The sequence below is a fragment of the Nyctereutes procyonoides genome, unplaced genomic scaffold (genome assembly GCF_905146905.1).
Source record: "Nyctereutes procyonoides isolate TBG_1078 unplaced genomic scaffold, NYPRO_anot_genome, whole genome shotgun sequence".
Taxonomy (NCBI): Eukaryota; Metazoa; Chordata; class Mammalia; order Carnivora; family Canidae; genus Nyctereutes; species Nyctereutes procyonoides.
In genome coordinates, this window is record NW_026575125.1 from 118,094,641 (window position 1) to 118,112,758 (window position 18,118).

An 18,118-nucleotide genomic window follows, 5' to 3' on the forward strand; every position below is an offset into this window, starting at 1 on the left:
ATTGACCCAAGAATGGTGATTCAGAGGAATATTGTAATCCAAGTGTATGTAAAAATCAGAATGTTATCGGCTCTGAGTACCCAAATGTGACTTGATGTCAGCCATGTGAGTGAGCCACCTTGTGTTTGCAGCCCAGTTAAGCCTTCATATCATTAAATTCCCAGCTCACATCTTCAACTACGTGAGAAACCCCAAGAGAGAACTGCCCAGCCAAACTTTCCCCCAATTCCTAACTCACAAAATTGTGAACCGAATAAGATGGTTGTTGTAAGCCAGTATGTTTTGAGTAATTGGTTACACAGCCAAAATAACTTAAATGGAAAAAGTTTCCAGATTAATAAAGAAATTCTATAAAGCATAAAAGAGGAAAAACTTCCCTATAAAGAAATAGGAAAAATTAGTTAGGAATTTCAAACAAAGGGATCCCTGGGTGGCTCAGCGATTTAGTGCCTGCCTTAGACCTGGGGCGTGATCCTGGATTCCTGGGATCAAGTCCCACATCCGGCTCCCTGCATGGAGCCTGCTTCTCCCTCTGCCTGTGTCTCTGCCTTTCTCTCTCTGTGTGTCTCTCATGAATAATAATTAAAATCTTAAAAAAAGAATTTCAAACAAAAAGAATTAGAAATGGGCCCCTAACTAAGGTATTAAACTTCATTTATAATCAGAGAGATTCAAAATAAAAGCACAAAGAAATAACAATTGACATCCCTGTGAATTGGCAACATTTAAGCCACATAATATTAAATATTGGTGGGGGCACCTGGGTGGCTCAATCAATTAAGCAGCCAACTCTTGATTTCAGCTCAGGTCATGACCTCAGGGTCCTGCGATTGAGCCCTGTGTCAGGCTCCCCACTGAGCGGGGAATTTGCTCAAGGATTCTCCCTCTGCCCCTCCTCCCACTTGAGCCATTTTTTTCTTTCTCTGTCTCTCAAATAAATAAATCTTTAAAAAATATTAAATTTTGATGATGATGTGGAGATTGATAGAGGTTTAAATTGGTATAGCAACCTGGAGAACACTGACAATGTATCTTAAAATTGAAAATAGTCTTTGACCCAGCGATGCCACTGCTAGGTACATACCCTAGTGAAACTCTCTAAGAATATTTAGAGCAGCATTATTTGTGATAGCTAAAAATGAGAAATAAATATCTGTCAATGGGAAAATTAATAAATACATTTCCGTACACACACACACACACACACACACACACTCCCACAATGAAATATCATACAGAATTGAAAATTGATGAACCAAACTTGGATGTATCAAAATGGTGATTCTCACAAACATAAAGATTAGTTAACTAAATGGATGAATATAGAGAATATGATACCATTTTTATAAAGTCTAAAACATGAGAACACAATAGTAGCAGTTGTTTAAATATCTTTTTTTCCCCTTTTTTTGCAGTGGAAATGCAAAGAAATGTAAATGCAGAACAGTGCTTCCCTCTATGGGGCAGAGAGCTGGAGGCTATTGGGAAGGAATATGCCAAGAGGTTAACTTCATTGCCAGTGTTTTCTGTCTTAGGTACTAGGTATAGAAGTATTGGTTGTACTTTTTATGCCTTTTTGTATGTTAAATATTGCAGAATGTATTTTTTATAGTATTTACTTACCAGAAGCTCTTGTAAAAAAAAATTTTCAGGTCTGTCTCAGACCCAGTAGAACAGACTCTCCAGAGGTGGGGCTCAGGAGTTTGCCACCTAGGTAACCGTGATGCTATGGGCCTAAGCCAGGAGAAGGCCCCCCCGCTGTGGAGGTGGCCTACTTTATGCTATATTACACTTCTACTTTATAAGTAACGTTTATTTATCAGTTCCTCAATTTTAGTGATTTTGTGCTAGCTACCGTGCAAGACAATGGGGACATAAAAACAAATAAGATCTTTTTACTGGCTTCAAAGATCTTCTATTTGGGGATCCCTGGGTGGCTCAGCGGTTTGGCACCTGCCTTCGGCCCAGGGCGTGGTCCTGGAGTCCCAGGATTGAGTCCCAGGATTGAGTCCCATGTCGGGCGCCCTGCATGTAGCCTGCTTCTCCCTCTGCCTGTGTCTCTGCCTCTCTCTCTCTCTCTCTCTCTCTCTCCATCTCTCATGAATAAATAAAAATAAAAACAATAAAAACAAAGATCTTCTATTTGAATGGAGGAGATAATATTCTTTATTGTCCTTTGAGCAGAGAGTTGAGGAGGCCCTAAAACCAGAGTGAAGGTTAACGCCAATCACAAAAAGTGTTCAAAAGCTTTCAAAATGAACATATTGAAATCTATCACTTCGACCTTTGTGTCCCCAAATACTTCTTTATTGACATCCAGGACATCCATAGATCTGCTTCATTGCACCTGACTGGGACTCTACTTGCCTCTTCCCAGATAAATTCTGGATACCCCCCTTGGCCTTGGCTGTACTTTGCATCTCCCCATGATGCCTCATAACTTTGCCATTTACTCATTGTGTGACTTTGGGCTACTGTATCCCTTCTCTGAGACTCCCTTTCTGCCTCTCTAAGTTGAGTAGATGATTAAGTCCTCAGAGTAGCAAAACTGGGACCAGTGTGTAGTCTTGCAGAACACCAGGCTATTTCATTGCCTTTCCAGGAAAGGCGTTGGCTTTTGGCAACCAAATGTTTTATCAGAGACATGGAGTCTAAGTAACCTCTGAAATGTTTTTAAGCAAAAACAGCAAAAAAGCAAAATAGCAAAAAAGACACACATGGTAGACTTTCCAAGCACCCCTCAGTCTCATTCCATATACCATGGAAAATAATTCATGAGTATTAGAGAAAATAATCTTAGACAATTTTGCCATTTCCTACATGATTGAGCAGAAGGAAACCTACAAGTCTGAGGTTGAGCCAATTTTCTGTCTAGTAAATATGAGGAGGATTTTTCCTCCTCACAAGGACTTGAGTAGACAGAAACAAGACAAGTAAATTCTAATGTGAATGAAACAACCAGAAGAAAAATAGTCCCAAGTCTACTCAAAGGGTTTTTAAAAAATATTTATTCATGAGAGACACACACAGAGAGAGGCAGAGAAATAGGCAGAGGGAGAAGCAGACTCCACGCAGGGAGCCGGATGCAGGACTCCATCAAGTGACCCCGGGATTGTGTTCCAAGCCAAAGGCAGACACTCAACTGCTGAGCCACCCAGGCGTCCCTACTCAGGATTATGGGGACCAATTCAGGATCCAATTTCAACTCTACCTATACACAATAAAGTGCATGCCCTTGAACATATCCCTTAACAGAATGCATCATCACAATGTGGAGTGGGAATATAAGTGGGCAGTTCTATGCCACACCCAGTATAAGGTGAATTTTCAGACCTGGTTGGGTGAGTGAACCTCATCAGGGCATCAACCACACTCTCCTCCTTGTGTGGCTTGGGAGAGCCCTGCCCACTGGAGGCCAGCCAGGATGTAGTTGGCAGAGCAAGCAGGACCACTGGATCTTTTGTCAGAAGGGTAGTCCCTCCTTCCTTCCTTCTGATGCCCCTGGGACCCTTGGGATGCAGAACAGTACACTGCCTACAACCATCAGGAAAAGGCAGGCCCAAGGTATTGGGTTCTACACAGAGAAAGCAGCTTTTGCAGACAGTGGACTTGAAACAGTCAAAATGGAAAAAGTCCAGGCAAACCAGGACTCTGGGTCACCCTGTTTGGTACAGGCCACTGGCGCTGGGGTAGCGATGCGCCTTGGCCCTTCGTGCACCCAGAGCGGCCTCGGCCCCTGCGCAAGCGTGGGGACTGCCGACCCACCATTGGGGTGGAGTGTGTGAATGAGCCTGTGCGCACGTGGCATTTACCGCACGTGACCGCACCTGGACGAGGTGCTTTTCGCCTAGCTGGGACAGGACCAGTTCTGGAGGTGGGGGAGGAGGAAAACAAGCGAAGAAGCCCCCATAACGCACCCCCCACACGCACACACCCTGTTCCCCACCCATGCCAGAGCGCAACGCGGGCAGGCGCGTCTCGGGCCTGTCCAGCCGCTCTCCCGTGGGCACCCGGGGATGCGGAACCCTCGCCAGGCTGATGCCCTGAGGTCACGTCCCGCGAGGGGCCGGCGGCGGTGGACGGGCTTTGGGTCTAGGCCTGGGACGCCGAGTCGCGGACCCCCAGGGTCCCCACCTGTGCCAGCGGCCCCTCGGGGGCGGGGGAAGGGGCAGGTGACGTCACGCGCGGTCCCGGGGTGCCCGCGGCGGTGGCCACAGCCCGGCCGCGTGACCCGCGCGCGCCAATGGCCGGGCGATCTCCGGGGCGACGCGGAGGGTCCGCGCTCTGCCGCCACTGCGCCCCCGCCCCGAGTCCGCACTGCAGAGAGTGGTGGCGAGCAGGCGCCGGCGCGCCGGCCCACGTGCCGCGCAGACAGAGGGACGGGCCGGGCAGAGGAAGGAAGAGAGGGAGTGAGAGAGCGCCCCGGGCAAAAGGCGCGCACGACCCGGCCGCCGCTCCGCGCAGCCCCTGCGCGCCTCCCGCGGGGACCTCCACCAGGAAGGACCCCCACCCGAGGAAGGTACCAGACCCGGGGAGGGTGCGGGCTTGGCCCCCGGGAAACCCCGCCGCCCTCCGCCCGCCCCAGCGGGACTGCGGCAGCCCGCGGGGGCAGGGGGACCGGCTGGGGAGGGGGCCGTGGCCCCTGCGGGCCGGTGGAAGGCGGGGCGGGGCTCGAGCCTGGGCTGCAGAGGCGCCGCCCGGGGGAGGAGGGTCACCTGGGGGTGGGAGGGGGAGTGTCGGCATTAACCTGGCTCTCGCCCCGTTCGTATTCACAGGCTGTGGAGACCTGGGCAGTTCTCTCTGAGTCCTAGGCTCCCGCCCCAATTCATTCTCCCCCACCCGCCCAGTACCATCCTGGTCTGCTACGGAACCGTTTCCTGCCCCTAGTATTAGCCCCGCGCAGGCGGAAATTGCGCGCGATGGCGGTGACGATGCTGCAGGACTGGTGCAGGTGGATGGGCGTCAGCGCTCGAAGGGGTCTGCTCATTCTGGGCATCCCAGAGGACTGCGATGAAGCCGAACTCCAAGAGTCCCTGGAGGCCGCCCTGTGGCCCATGGGCCACTTTACTGTGCTCGGCAAAGTGTTCCGGGAGGAGGATAATGCCACCGCGGCCCTAGTCGAGCTTGACCGGGAAGTCAACTATGCGTTGGTCCCCAGGGAAATCCCCGGCACTGGGGGTCCCTGGAACGTGGTTTTTGTGCCCCGTTGCTCAGGCGAGGAGTTCCTCAGTCGCGTGTTCCACTTCCTGGAGCAACAGGGGCAGACGGTGGAGAGGGTGGCTGGGGCCCTGGGGCTGGGACTGCGCAGGGTGTGCTGGCTCCGATCGGTCAGTCAGGCAGTCCAGCCCTGGGTGGAGACCATGCGGTACCAGCGCCTGGGCGTGTTTTCCGGGAGGGATCAGCCCGCTCTGGGGGAGGAGTCCTTTGAGGCTTGGCTACACCACACTGCCGACATGCTACATGTGTGGCAGGGGGTCTCGGAAAGGGAGAAGAGGAGGCGGCTGATGGAAGGCCTTCGAGGGACGGCCCTGCAGCTCGTGCACGGACTCCTGGCCGAGAACCCTGCCAGGACCGCTCAGGACTGCCTGGCGGCCCTGACCCAGGTGTTTGGAGACAATGAGTCCCAGGCCACACTCCGGGTGAAGTGTTTAACTGCTCAGCAGCACTCAGGAGAGCGGCTCTCTGCTTTCGTGTTGAGGCTGGAAGTCCTGCTGCAGAAAGCCATTGAGAAGGGGGCCCTGGCCAGAGCCTCAGCTGACCACGTGCGCCTGAGGCAGGTGCTCACCAGGGCCAACCTCACCGAGCCACTGGATGAAGCTCTGAGGAAGCTGAGAACGGTTGGGAGGTCTCCAAGTTTCCTAGAGATGCTGGGGCTTGTTCGGGAGTCTGAGGCATGGGAGGCCAGTCTAGCCAGGAGTGAGAGAGCCCAGGCGGAGGAAGGGGCTGGCGCCCAGGCCAATGCCCAGGCTGATGCCAGAGCCGACGCTAAGGCAGAGGATGATAAAGTGGACGAGAAGGAGCAGGAGCAGCAGGAGCGGGAACGGGAGCGGGAGGAGGAGGACAGTGATGACCGTGATGCTGTCCCTGCAGGCCTAGGTCAGGCACGACCCTCAGAGGCCCCTGGGGGCCCCACCCCTGCCCAGATGGGCGCTGCTTCCAGGGCGGGCCCAGGAGGTCCTGGCTATGAGCCAGAGGGCCTCACCCAGTCAGGAGACCGGGAGGCTGGGGAGCCCCTCGAGGAGGGGCTCAAGCCCATCCCAGACGAGTCAGGAAACGAGGATGGGGCTGGGGGACTGGGCCTCCCCAAGTCCTCCTCAGGCAAATAGGCTCGGAAGGCCCAAGGGCCCCCTCTCCTCTCAGGCAGCCGAGTTCTGGAGGCAGGGGGAGGCCATGCCAGGGCGCAGCCTCACCCCACATGAGGAGCAGGGCCGAGGGAAGGGCCCACCCGGCCCAAGCCAAGCCCCCCGGGCACTCCACCACCCCGAAGGGGACCTGAACACTACCATCAGCCCTTCCAAGTGACCAAGATGACCATGCTTGACACCAAATGGGGCGGGGAGACCTGCCCCCCACCCTCCCATGGCAGCACCACACCCAGCCCCAGTCCAATCAGGCACACCCAATCCCTGCCAACTCAGGCAGCCAGCCTGGGAAGCACCCCTCAGTGGCCGGCCCCAGCCTAGGTGAGGGGCACCTGAAGCCATCTGCCACCCACGCTGGACTGGAAGATGTTAGGGACCATCTCAAGGGTGCCAGCCTCTTGGGCCTCCCAAAACGGGGACCCTTGCCCAATGACCCCCGGGGCACGTTGCTCCATGTTCTGGGAAGCCCACCTGTGTCTCTGCAAGCTCCTCAGTGACCCACGTGTCAAGCTATCCCTCCTCCCCACACCCCCCCCCCACACACACACACACTAGCCATCATTCCCATGCAGAGCCTTGAGGTGTGCAGGAACCTGCCGTGGGCGTCTTGGCCTCCCGGGGCACCCACCTGTCAGCACAGGTGCCATGAGCTTCAGTGTCCACCAAGGCTCTGCTCGCTCTCCTCCGCTGTTGTGAGCTCAACCTCCGCTTTCTCGGTGTAGATTTAGGCCGAATGCTGCTTGTTCTTGTGGAGACGTGTGTGTGTGTGTGTGTGTGTGTGTGTGTGTGTGTGTGTCTGTGTGTTCTTATCTGAGCAGCTGCCCCCACCCCACCCCGGAGACCCTGAGCCCAGTTCCAGGAGACGGCGGGAAGGATGGAGGAGGGCACGGCCGGTGCTCACCCCGCGTGACCTCCAGAAGGAAGAACTGGCCCAAGGACGGAGGTGGCCTGCGGCTGTCTCCACAGGAACTGTGCTCTGATGTGCCGCCTGTTGTCACTTGTGACTCAGTTTCCTTGGCTTGGCCGAGGGTCCCCTGCTGCCTTTTCAGCATCCTGGGACTGTCCCGTGCCGGCCATAGGGCAGGACCAGGCCCCAGCATGTCTGCCAGAGGGGGCGGTGTCCTGGCGTGAGGGGACATGGTCAGCGTCCATCATCCTGGCCAGAGGTTGATCGTGGCCCTCGGGAAGGGAGACTATGGCAGGAGGGCCACGGTGGTGGGGGATGCAGAGGCGCCCCGTTTGGGACCCTGAGAGGAGGGAGGCCGTGACCTATGGGCTCTACTGACCGTCAGACGTTCCCCTCTCTGTTGTCATTCCCTTATCTTCAATGGTTGCAGTACATTTTCTCTTCAATAAATTTCATTGAATGTTTCAGCCACGTCTTGCCTCTGCTCTGGGCTCTGGAAGGAACAACTTTCTACTGGAGCTGCAGGAGGGGATGGGGTTGTGAGTGGCAACATTAGTGTGGTACTGGAGTATTTCAGGGGTGTATCCAAGAGAAGTTGTGTGATCACTTGGGCGGATGGAAACTGGTGAGAGGAGCTTCCTAGAAGTGTGGCTGGTTGGGGCCACTAGAAACCTCAGGCAGCCCCCAGGAATAAAGAGGTTAGACTGTATAGTGAGGAGGGGACAGCAGGTATCCTGAGGATCCACAGACCTCACGGAATGTGTAGTGAGAGGAAATCCTTGGGAGACAAACACAGTCATTCCATGTTCAAGACATTCCTGCCCTATATGAGATGCTACAGCTAGAAGCGTACTGGCATTAGGGGTAAACCTTCTTGTTAGCAGTGATGGCAGTATTCTTGTGTGATATGTTAGTGTAGGATATTATTAGGGCCTTTCTTTTATTTTTAAATAATTTACAAATATGTGTCCATTGGTCTTCATCCTCTCACTACACATGGCGTGAGGTCTGTGGAACCCAGCCTGCCCATTCTTTGGCTATCACACACCCCCAAGTCCAAAGAATCCTTCAGAGGCTACATGGAGCCTGGCTTCTTGTTGGCTTCCAAGTGTAGGCTGATTGTAAATGGATGAGAGATCTCTTCACCACACACACCAGCATGCAGCTCCTGATAGGTCTATCCAACAACATACCCAGGCAATTCGGAGACTGGCTTGTCTATGGGATTTGCACTTGAACTTTCAGACCCAGTGGATGTCCTAAGGCATACAGCGTTTCCACAAATCCTGGATCCTCAGGATACCTGCTGTCCCCTCCTCACTATACAGTCTAACCTCTTTATTCCTGGGGGCTGCCTGAGGTTTCTAGTGGCCCCAACCAGCCACACTTCTAGGAAGCTCCTCTCACCAGTTTCCATCCGCCCAAGTGATCACACAACTTCTCTTGGATACACCCCTGAAATACTCCAGTACCACACTAATGTTGCCACTCACAACCCCATCCCCTCCTGCAGCTCCAGTAGAAAGTTGTTCCTTCCAGAGCCCAGAGCAGAGGCAAGACATGGCTGAAACATTCAATGAAATTTATTGAAGAGAAAATGTACTGCAACCATTGAAGATAAGGGAATGACAACAGAGAGGGGAACGTCTGACGGTCAGTAGAGCCCATAGGTCACGGCCTCCCTCCTCTCAGGGTCCCAAACGGGGCGCCTCTGCATCCCCCACCACCGTGGCCCTCCTGCCATAGTCTCCCTTCCCGAGGGCCACGATCAACCTCTGGCCAGGATGATGGACGCTGACCATGTCCCCTCACGCCAGGACACCGCCCCCTCTGGCAGACATGCTGGGGCCTGGTCCTGCCCTATGGCCGGCACGGGACAGTCCCAGGATGCTGAAAAGGCAGCAGGGGACCCTCGGCCAAGCCAAGGAAACTGAGTCACAAGTGACAACAGGCGGCACATCAGAGCACAGTTCCTGTGGAGACAGCCGCAGGCCACCTCCGTCCTTGGGCCAGTTCTTCCTTCTGGAGGTCACGCGGGGTGAGCACCGGCCGTGCCCTCCTCCATCCTTCCCGCCGTCTCCTGGAACTGGGCTCAGGGTCTCCGGGGTGGGGTGGGGGCAGCTGCTCAGATAAGAACACACAGACACACACACACACACACACACACACACACACACACACACGTCTCCACAAGAACAAGCAGCATTCGGCCTAAATCTACACCGAGAAAGCGGAGGTTGAGCTCACAACAGCGGAGGAGAGCGAGCAGAGCCTTGGTGGACACTGAAGCTCATGGCACCTGTGCTGACAGGTGGGTGCCCCGGGAGGCCAAGACGCCCACGGCAGGTTCCTGCACACCTCAAGGCTCTGCATGGGAATGATGGCTAGTGTGTGTGTGTGTGGGGGGGGGGTGTGGGGAGGAGGGATAGCTTGACACGTGGGTCACTGAGGAGCTTGCAGAGACACAGGTGGGCTTCCCAGAACATGGAGCAACGTGCCCCGGGGGTCATTGGGCAAGGGTCCCCGTTTTGGGAGGCCCAAGAGGCTGGCACCCTTGAGATGGTCCCTAACATCTTCCAGTCCAGCGTGGGTGGCAGATGGCTTCAGGTGCCCCTCACCTAGGCTGGGGCCGGCCACTGAGGGGTGCTTCCCAGGCTGGCTGCCTGAGTTGGCAGGGATTGGGTGTGCCTGATTGGACTGGGGCTGGGTGTGGTGCTGCCATGGGAGGGTGGGGGGCAGGTCTCCCCGCCCCATTTGGTGTCAAGCATGGTCATCTTGGTCACTTGGAAGGGCTGATGGTAGTGTTCAGGTCCCCTTCGGGGTGGTGGAGTGCCCGGGGGGCTTGGCTTGGGCCGGGTGGGCCCTTCCCTCGGCCCTGCTCCTCATGTGGGGTGAGGCTGCGCCCTGGCATGGCCTCCCCCTGCCTCCAGAACTCGGCTGCCTGAGAGGAGAGGGGGCCCTTGGGCCTTCCGAGCCTATTTGCCTGAGGAGGACTTGGGGAGGCCCAGTCCCCCAGCCCCATCCTCGTTTCCTGACTCGTCTGGGATGGGCTTGAGCCCCTCCTCGAGGGGCTCCCCAGCCTCCCGGTCTCCTGACTGGGTGAGGCCCTCTGGCTCATAGCCAGGACCTCCTGGGCCCGCCCTGGAAGCAGCGCCCATCTGGGCAGGGGTGGGGCCCCCAGGGGCCTCTGAGGGTCGTGCCTGACCTAGGCCTGCAGGGACAGCATCACGGTCATCACTGTCCTCCTCCTCCCGCTCCCGTTCCCGCTCCTGCTGCTCCTGCTCCTTCTCGTCCACTTTATCATCCTCTGCCTTAGCGTCGGCTCTGGCATCAGCCTGGGCATTGGCCTGGGCGCCAGCCCCTTCCTCCGCCTGGGCTCTCTCACTCCTGGCTAGACTGGCCTCCCATGCCTCAGACTCCCGAACAAGCCCCAGCATCTCTAGGAAACTTGGAGACCTCCCAACCGTTCTCAGCTTCCTCAGAGCTTCATCCAGTGGCTCGGTGAGGTTGGCCCTGGTGAGCACCTGCCTCAGGCGCACGTGGTCAGCTGAGGCTCTGGCCAGGGCCCCCTTCTCAATGGCTTTCTGCAGCAGGACTTCCAGCCTCAACACGAAAGCAGAGAGCCGCTCTCCTGAGTGCTGCTGAGCAGTTAAACACTTCACCCGGAGTGTGGCCTGGGACTCATTGTCTCCAAACACCTGGGTCAGGGCCGCCAGGCAGTCCTGCGCGGTCCTGGCAGGGTTCTCGGCCAGGAGTCCGTGCACGAGCTGCAGGGCCGTCCCTCGAAGGCCTTCCATCAGCCGCCTCCTCTTCTCCCTTTCCGAGACCCCCTGCCACACATGTAGCATGTCGGCAGTGTGGTGTAGCCAAGCCTCAAAGGACTCCTCCCCCAGAGCGGGCTGATCCCTCCCGGAAAACACGCCCAGGCGCTGGTACCGCATGGTCTCCACCCAGGGCTGGACTGCCTGACTGACCGATCGGAGCCAGCACACCCTGCGCAGTCCCAGCCCCAGGGCCCCAGCCACCCTCTCCACCGTCTGCCCCTGTTGCTCCAGGAAGTGGAACACGCGACTGAGGAACTCCTCGCCTGAGCAACGGGGCACAAAAACCACGTTCCAGGGACCCCCAGTGCCGGGGATTTCCCTGGGGACCAACGCATAGTTGACTTCCCGGTCAAGCTCGACTAGGGCCGCGGTGGCATTATCCTCCTCCCGGAACACTTTGCCGAGCACAGTAAAGTGGCCCATGGGCCACAGGGCGGCCTCCAGGGACTCTTGGAGTTCGGCTTCATCGCAGTCCTCTGGGATGCCCAGAATGAGCAGACCCCTTCGAGCGCTGACGCCCATCCACCTGCACCAGTCCTGCAGCATCGTCACCGCCATCGCGCGCAATTTCCGCCTGCGCGGGGCTAATACTAGGGGCAGGAAACGGTTCCGTAGCAGACCAGGATGGTACTGGGCGGGTGGGGGAGAATGAATTGGGGCGGGAGCCTAGGACTCAGAGAGAACTGCCCAGGTCTCCACAGCCTGTGAATACGAACGGGGCGAGAGCCAGGTTAATGCCGACACTCCCCCTCCCACCCCCAGGTGACCCTCCTCCCCCGGGCGGCGCCTCTGCAGCCCAGGCTCGAGCCCCGCCCCGCCTTCCACCGGCCCGCAGGGGCCACGGCCCCCTCCCCAGCCGGTCCCCCTGCCCCCGCGGGCTGCCGCAGTCCCGCTGGGGCGGGCGGAGGGCGGCGGGGTTTCCCGGGGGCCAAGCCCGCACCCTCCCCGGGTCTGGTACCTTCCTCGGGTGGGGGTCCTTCCTGGTGGAGGTCCCCGCGGGAGGCGCGCAGGGGCTGCGCGGAGCGGCGGCCGGGTCGTGCGCGCCTTTTGCCCGGGGCGCTCTCTCACTCCCTCTCTTCCTTCCTCTGCCCGGCCCGTCCCTCTGTCTGCGCGGCACGTGGGCCGGCGCGCCGGCGCCTGCTCGCCACCACTCTCTGCAGTGCGGACTCGGGGCGGGGGCGCAGTGGCGGCAGAGCGCGGACCCTCCGCGTCGCCCCGGAGATCGCCCGGCCATTGGCGCGCGCGGGTCACGCGGCCGGGCTGTGGCCACCGCCGCGGGCACCCCGGGACCGCGCGTGACGTCACCTGCCCCTTCCCCCGCCCCCGAGGGGCCGCTGGCACAGGTGGGGACCCTGGGGGTCCGCGACTCGGCGTCCCAGGCCTAGACCCAAAGCCCGTCCACCGCCGCCGGCCCCTCGCGGGACGTGACCTCAGGGCATCAGCCTGGCGAGGGTTCCGCATCCCCGGGTGCCCACGGGAGAGCGGCTGGACAGGCCCGAGACGCGCCTGCCCGCGTTGCGCTCTGGCATGGGTGGGGAACAGGGTGTGTGCGTGTGGGGGGTGCGTTATGGGGGCTTCTTCGCTTGTTTTCCTCCTCCCCCACCTCCAGAACTGGTCCTGTCCCAGCTAGGCGAAAAGCACCTCGTCCAGGTGCGGTCACGTGCGGTAAATGCCACGTGCGCACAGGCTCATTCACACACTCCACCCCAATGGAGGGTCGGCAGTCCCCACGCTTGCGCAGGGGCCGAGGCCGCTCTGGGTGCACGAAGGGCCAAGGCGCATCGCTACCCCAGCGCCAGTGGCCTGTACCAAACAGGGTGACCCAGAGTCCTGGTTTGCCTGGACTTTTTCCATTTTGACTGTTTCAAGTCCACTGTCTGCAAAAGCTGCTTTCTCTGTGTAGAACCCAATACCTTGGGCCTGCCTTTTCCTGATGGTTGTAGGCAGTGTACTGTTCTGCATCCCAAGGGTCCCAGGGGCATCAGAAGGAAGGAAGGAGGGACTACCCTTCTGACAAAAGATCCAGTGGTCCTGCTTGCTCTGCCAACTACATCCTGGCTGGCCTCCAGTGGGCAGGGCTCTCCCAAGCCACACAAGGAGGAGAGTGTGGTTGATGCCCTGATGAGGTTCACTCACCCAACCAGGTCTGAAAATTCACCTTATACTGGGTGTGGCATAGAACTGCCCACTTATATTCCCACTCCACATTGTGATGATGCATTCTGTTAAGGGATATGTTTAAGGGCATGCACTTTATTGTGTATAGGTAGAGTTGAAATTGGATCCTGAATTGGTCCCCATAATCCTGAGTAGGGACGCCTGGGTGGCTCAGCAGTTGAGTGTCTGCCTTTGGCTTGGAACACAATCCCGGGGTCACTTGATGGAGTCCTGCATCCGGCTCCCTGCGTGGAGTCTGCTTCTCCCTCTGCCTATTTCTCTGCCTCTCTCTGTGTGTGTCTCTCATGAATAAATATTTTTTAAAAACCCTTTGAGTAGACTTGGGACTATTTTTCTTCTGGTTGTTTCATTCACATTAGAATTTACTTGTCTTGTTTCTGTCTACTCAAGTCCTTGTGAGGAGGAAAAATCCTCCTCATATTTACTAGACAGAAAATTGGCTCAACCTCAGACTTGTAGGTTTCCTTCTGCTCAATCATGTAGGAAATGGCAAAATTGTCTAAGATTATTTTCTCTAATACTCATGAATGTATTCAGTTGCATTTGGATGTAAAATTCTGTAAATATCTGTGAAATCCATCTGGTCCAGTGTATCATTTAAAGCTATTGTTTATTTGGAGATGTTGTGCTTGAATATCTATCAATTGCAGAAAGCGCCGTATTCAAGTCTCCAAGTGTAAGTGTATTATTATGTAAATACATCTTAACTTTGGTTATTAATTGATTGATATACTTGGCAGCTCCCACATTTGGGGCATAAATATTGATGATTGTTAGGTCCTCTTGCTGGATAGATCCTTTAAGTATGATATAGTGTCCCGCTTCATGTCTTACTACCATCTTCGGGATAAACTTTAGTTTATCTGATATAAGGATGGCTACCCCTGCTTTTTTTTGAGGACAATTTGAATGGTACATGGTTCTCCAACCTTTTGTTTTCAGGCTGTAGGTGTCCTTATGTCTAAAATGAGTCTCTTGTAGACTGCAGATAGATGGGTCTTGCTTTTTTATCCACTCTGAAACCCTGCGTCGTTTGATGAGGTCATTAAGCCCATTCACGTTCGAGTTACTACTGAAAGATATGAATTTAGTGTCATCATGGTATCTATTCAGTCCGTTTTTGTGGATTGTTCCCTTGGACTTCCTCTGTTACAGAGTCCCCCTTTTTATGTCTTGCAGAGCTGATTTGGTGGTTATATATTCTTTCTGTTTCTGCCTATCTTGGAAGCTCTTCATCTCTCCTTTTATTCTGAATGAGAGTCTTGCTGGATAAAGTATTCTTGGCTGCAGGTTCTCCTCATTTAAGACCCTGAATATATCCTGCCAGCCCTTTCTGGCCTGCCAGGTCTCTGTGGAGAGGTCTGCTGTTAATCTCATATTTCTCCCCATAAACGTTAGAGATTTCTTGTCTCTTGCTGCTTTAAGGATCTCTTTATCTTTGGAATTTGCAAGTTTCACTATGAAATGTCGAGGTGTTGAGCGGTTTTTATTGATTTTAGTGGGGATCTATCTCCTGGATCTGAATGCCTGTTTCCCTCCCCAAATTAGGGAAGTTCTCAGCTATGATTTGTTCAAATACATATACCGGACCTCTGTCCCTTTTGGCGCCCTCGGGAACCCCAATTAAATGTAGATTTTTCCTTCTGAGGTAGTCATTTTTTCCCCTTAACCTATCCTCATGATCTTTTAATTGTTTTTCTCTTTTTTTCCTCAGTTTTCCTCTTTGGCATCAACTTGTCTTCTATGTCACTCACTTGTTCTTCTACCTCGTTAACTCTGGTCGTTAAGACCTCTAGTTTGGAGTGCATCTCATTTAATTGATTTTTAATTTCTGCCTGATTGGATCTAAATTCTGCAGTCATGAAGTCTCTTGAATCCTTTATGCTTTTTTCTAGAGCTACCAGTGGCTTTATAATTGTGCTTCTGAATTGGCTTTCTGACATTGAATTGTAACTCAAATTCTGTAACTCTCTGGGAGAGAGGAGTGTTTCTGATTCTTTCTTTTGAGGTAAGTTTTTCCTTCTAGTCATTTTGCTCAGTGCAAACACAAGTTGTACTGGGAAAAGGAGAAAAAGAGAGAAGAGAAAGAAGAAAAGAAAAAAGAAGAAAAAAGAGAAAAGAAAAAAAGGCGGGGGGAAGCAAAGAGAAAAAAAAGGGGGGAGTATCATCTGATTCTATATACTGTAAATCCCTTGTCTTCCCCTGGATCTTTCCAGTGCTGCTTGTTCAATAACTTGCTTTTCCCCTGTCCTTCTAGCTGGTCTTCTGGGGGAGGGTCTGCTGTGCTGATTCTCAGGTGTGAGCACCTGGGGGAGCTGCTCAGCCTCATGCCTGGTGCCTGGCTCAGTGCAAGTTGTTTATCCTGTTTATCCGGTTTGGGGGCTGTGAAGCTCAGTGGGGGTTGTTTATCCTGTGAGGCCCCAGGAGGAACAACAACAGTGGCTGCGGCCAGCTCTCCATCCTTGGAGTCAGCTCTAGCAGTATCTACTGCAGCTCCCAGTCTGCAGGGGCCTGGATGCCTCGGGGGGCTGGGGGCGTGGGCCTGCACAACTCGGGGCCTCCCGGCGGTAGGAGTGTCCTTGCTGCCCTGTGCCCTCCTGGCCTCTGCTTGTCCCAGGGGTGAGTGCCGGATCCTGGGCTGTGTCCCCTGGCGCCCTGGGCTCCGGGACCTGGGCAGCTGGAATCGCGCTCCCGGGCCCCGCAGCCCCCTCCCCGCGGAGCCGCTGCCTGGGCCGCCTTCGAGCTGCTCCCGGTCCCGGGTCCCACCATGCGCGCTCCGCCCTTTAGGGAGTCTGGCCCGCGGTGTGTGGTGCGCTCTCCCCAGCGACGCACTTCCTCTGTTAGTGACCCCGGGAACCTGGGGGCTCCACTGCCCCTCCTGGGGTCCTGCCGGAGCTCCCTGCAAGTGCCTTTCCCTTCGGGAAGATTGCTGAAGCTCCTGCTTCTCCGGGATGGGGCTTTCCTGTCCTGGGGGCTCTCACCCGGCTCCTCGTGGGGCCCCTCCCCCTTGGATGCTGTTTTATTTCTTTATTTTTTTTCCCGTTTTCCTACCTTGATAGAAGTGTGAGCTCTTCTCACTGTAGCATTCCAGCTGTTCTCTCTTTAAATCTCAGGCTGAATTCGTAGGTTTCCAGGATGATTTGAAAGTTATCTAGGTAATTTGGTGGGGACAGATGACTTGGTGACCCTACTCTTCTGCCATCTTGCCCCCTTCAAGCAGTGTGGACATTTTGTATTTATTTATTTATTTATTAATTTTTAAATGAGGTCATTCTTTTTTTAAAGATTTTATTTATTTATTCGAGAGAGAGAGAGAGAGAGAGAGAGAGAGAGAGAGAGAGAGAGAGGCAGAGACACAGGCAAATGGAGAAGCAAACTCCACACAGGGAGCCAGACATCGGACTCCATCCCAGGTCCCCAGGATCACACCCTGGGCTTCAGGCGGTGCTAAACCGCCTCGCCACCAGGGCTGCTTGCCCCAGTGTGGACATTTTAAAACAAAAGTTTGACATTACTATATTGATGCTACCCAGTGAAATCTAAATATCCTGGCAATTTGACACCCATCATCATCTACTTAAAAATACAAGAAAAAGCTGTCCTAAGTTGGAAAATCGACATCTTCATTTTATCTCCACTCCCCCTCCCTCACATAATTTTATCTGAATGAAATCTCTCTTTCATCCTCAACATCTTTTACCGAACCCTATAGTGGTTCTCTGCAACAAAAATATACAAATAAATTGAAATGCTATTTTCTCCATTGCAATTTCATTGCATATTCACTGTGCTAAGACTCTTCATTTTTGAATTTTCCACCAGCACAATTATTGATCATATTACCCAGCTGCTCAGAATAACTTAGTAAATTTTTTCAGAAATAAGTAAAAAGTAAAATTTGGATGGAAACGAATCGGTAGGAGAGAAGGATGGGATTTTTTTCAATGAATTAACATTTTCATGGATAAGTATGAGGAGTGTGAATATGAGGCAGGATCTTTTACCTTTTTTTAAATCCAAAGAAGCAGATGAGACTACCCACAGCAGTTGGAAAACAAAAAGAAATAAAAGGAATTCAAATTGGACAGGAAAGGGGCAGCCCAGGTGGCTCAGCGGTTTGGTGCTTCCTGCAGCCCACGGTGTGATCCTGGAGACCCAGGATCGAGTACTGTGTGGGGCTTCCTGCATGGAGCCCATTTCTCCCTCTGCCTGTCTGTGACTCTCTCTTGTCTCTCAGGAATAAAGTAATAAAATCTTTAAAAAAAATCAAATTGGAGAGGAAAAAGTAAAACTGTCTCTATTTGAAGATGACATGATACTACTTGTATATAGAAAACCCTAAAGCCTCCACCCCAAAACTTTTAGAACAATGAATGAATTCAGTACAGTTGCAGGATACAAAATCAACATACAGAAATCTGTTGCACTTCTATACACTAATAACGAACTACCAGAAGGAGAAATTAAGAAAACAATCCTATTTACAATTGTACCAAAAAGAATAAAATACCTAGGAATAAACTTACCCAAGGAGGTGAAAGTCCTGACCTCTGGAAACTATAAGACACTGCTGAAAGAAATTGAAGACAACTCAAACAAATGGAAACATATACCATGCTCATGGACTGGAAGAATTAATATTATTGAAATATCCATATCATCCAAAGCAATCTACAGATCCAAAGGAATCTCTATCAAAAATACCAATGGCAGTCTTCCACAGGGCTAAAACAGGGACCCTTAAGATTTGTATGGAATTACAAAATATCCCAAATATTCAAGGCAATCTTGAGGAAGAAGAAAACGGCTAGAGGTATTATGTCCCAAGATTTCAAGTTATTCCACAG

The 18,118-nt window shown here is 53.8% G+C and overlaps 2 protein-coding genes across 2 annotated transcripts; one reads left to right on the forward strand and one right to left on the reverse strand.

The window, feature by feature from the left end:
• The first annotated feature begins 4,401 nt into the window (after positions 1-4,401).
• Positions 4,402-7,690, forward strand: LOC129518399 (paraneoplastic antigen-like protein 6B). Its single transcript, XM_055338529.1, has 2 exons — positions 4,402-4,519; positions 4,776-7,690. Exon 2 carries the CDS (start codon positions 4,920-4,922, stop codon positions 6,324-6,326), a length of 1,407 nt encoding a protein of 468 aa, XP_055194504.1. The 5' UTR covers positions 4,402-4,519; positions 4,776-4,919; the 3' UTR covers positions 6,327-7,690.
• A 1,190-nt stretch (positions 7,691-8,880) lies between these two features.
• On the reverse strand, positions 8,881-12,169 carry LOC129518398 (paraneoplastic antigen-like protein 6B). Its single transcript, XM_055338528.1, has 2 exons — positions 12,052-12,169; positions 8,881-11,795 (listed from the first exon to the last, which is right to left on the reverse strand). Exon 2 carries the CDS (start codon positions 11,649-11,651, stop codon positions 10,245-10,247), a length of 1,407 nt encoding a protein of 468 aa, XP_055194503.1. The 5' UTR covers positions 11,652-11,795; positions 12,052-12,169; the 3' UTR covers positions 8,881-10,244.
• Positions 12,170-18,118: the final 5,949 nt, after the last annotated feature.

Excerpts from the sequence above, each read along its gene's own strand:
- LOC129518399 (XM_055338529.1), top strand. The coding sequence starts at position 4,920 with ATGGCGGTGACGATGCTGCAGGACTGGTGCAGGTGGATGGGCGTCAGC.
- LOC129518398 (XM_055338528.1), bottom strand. The coding sequence starts at position 11,651 with ATGGCGGTGACGATGCTGCAGGACTGGTGCAGGTGGATGGGCGTCAGC.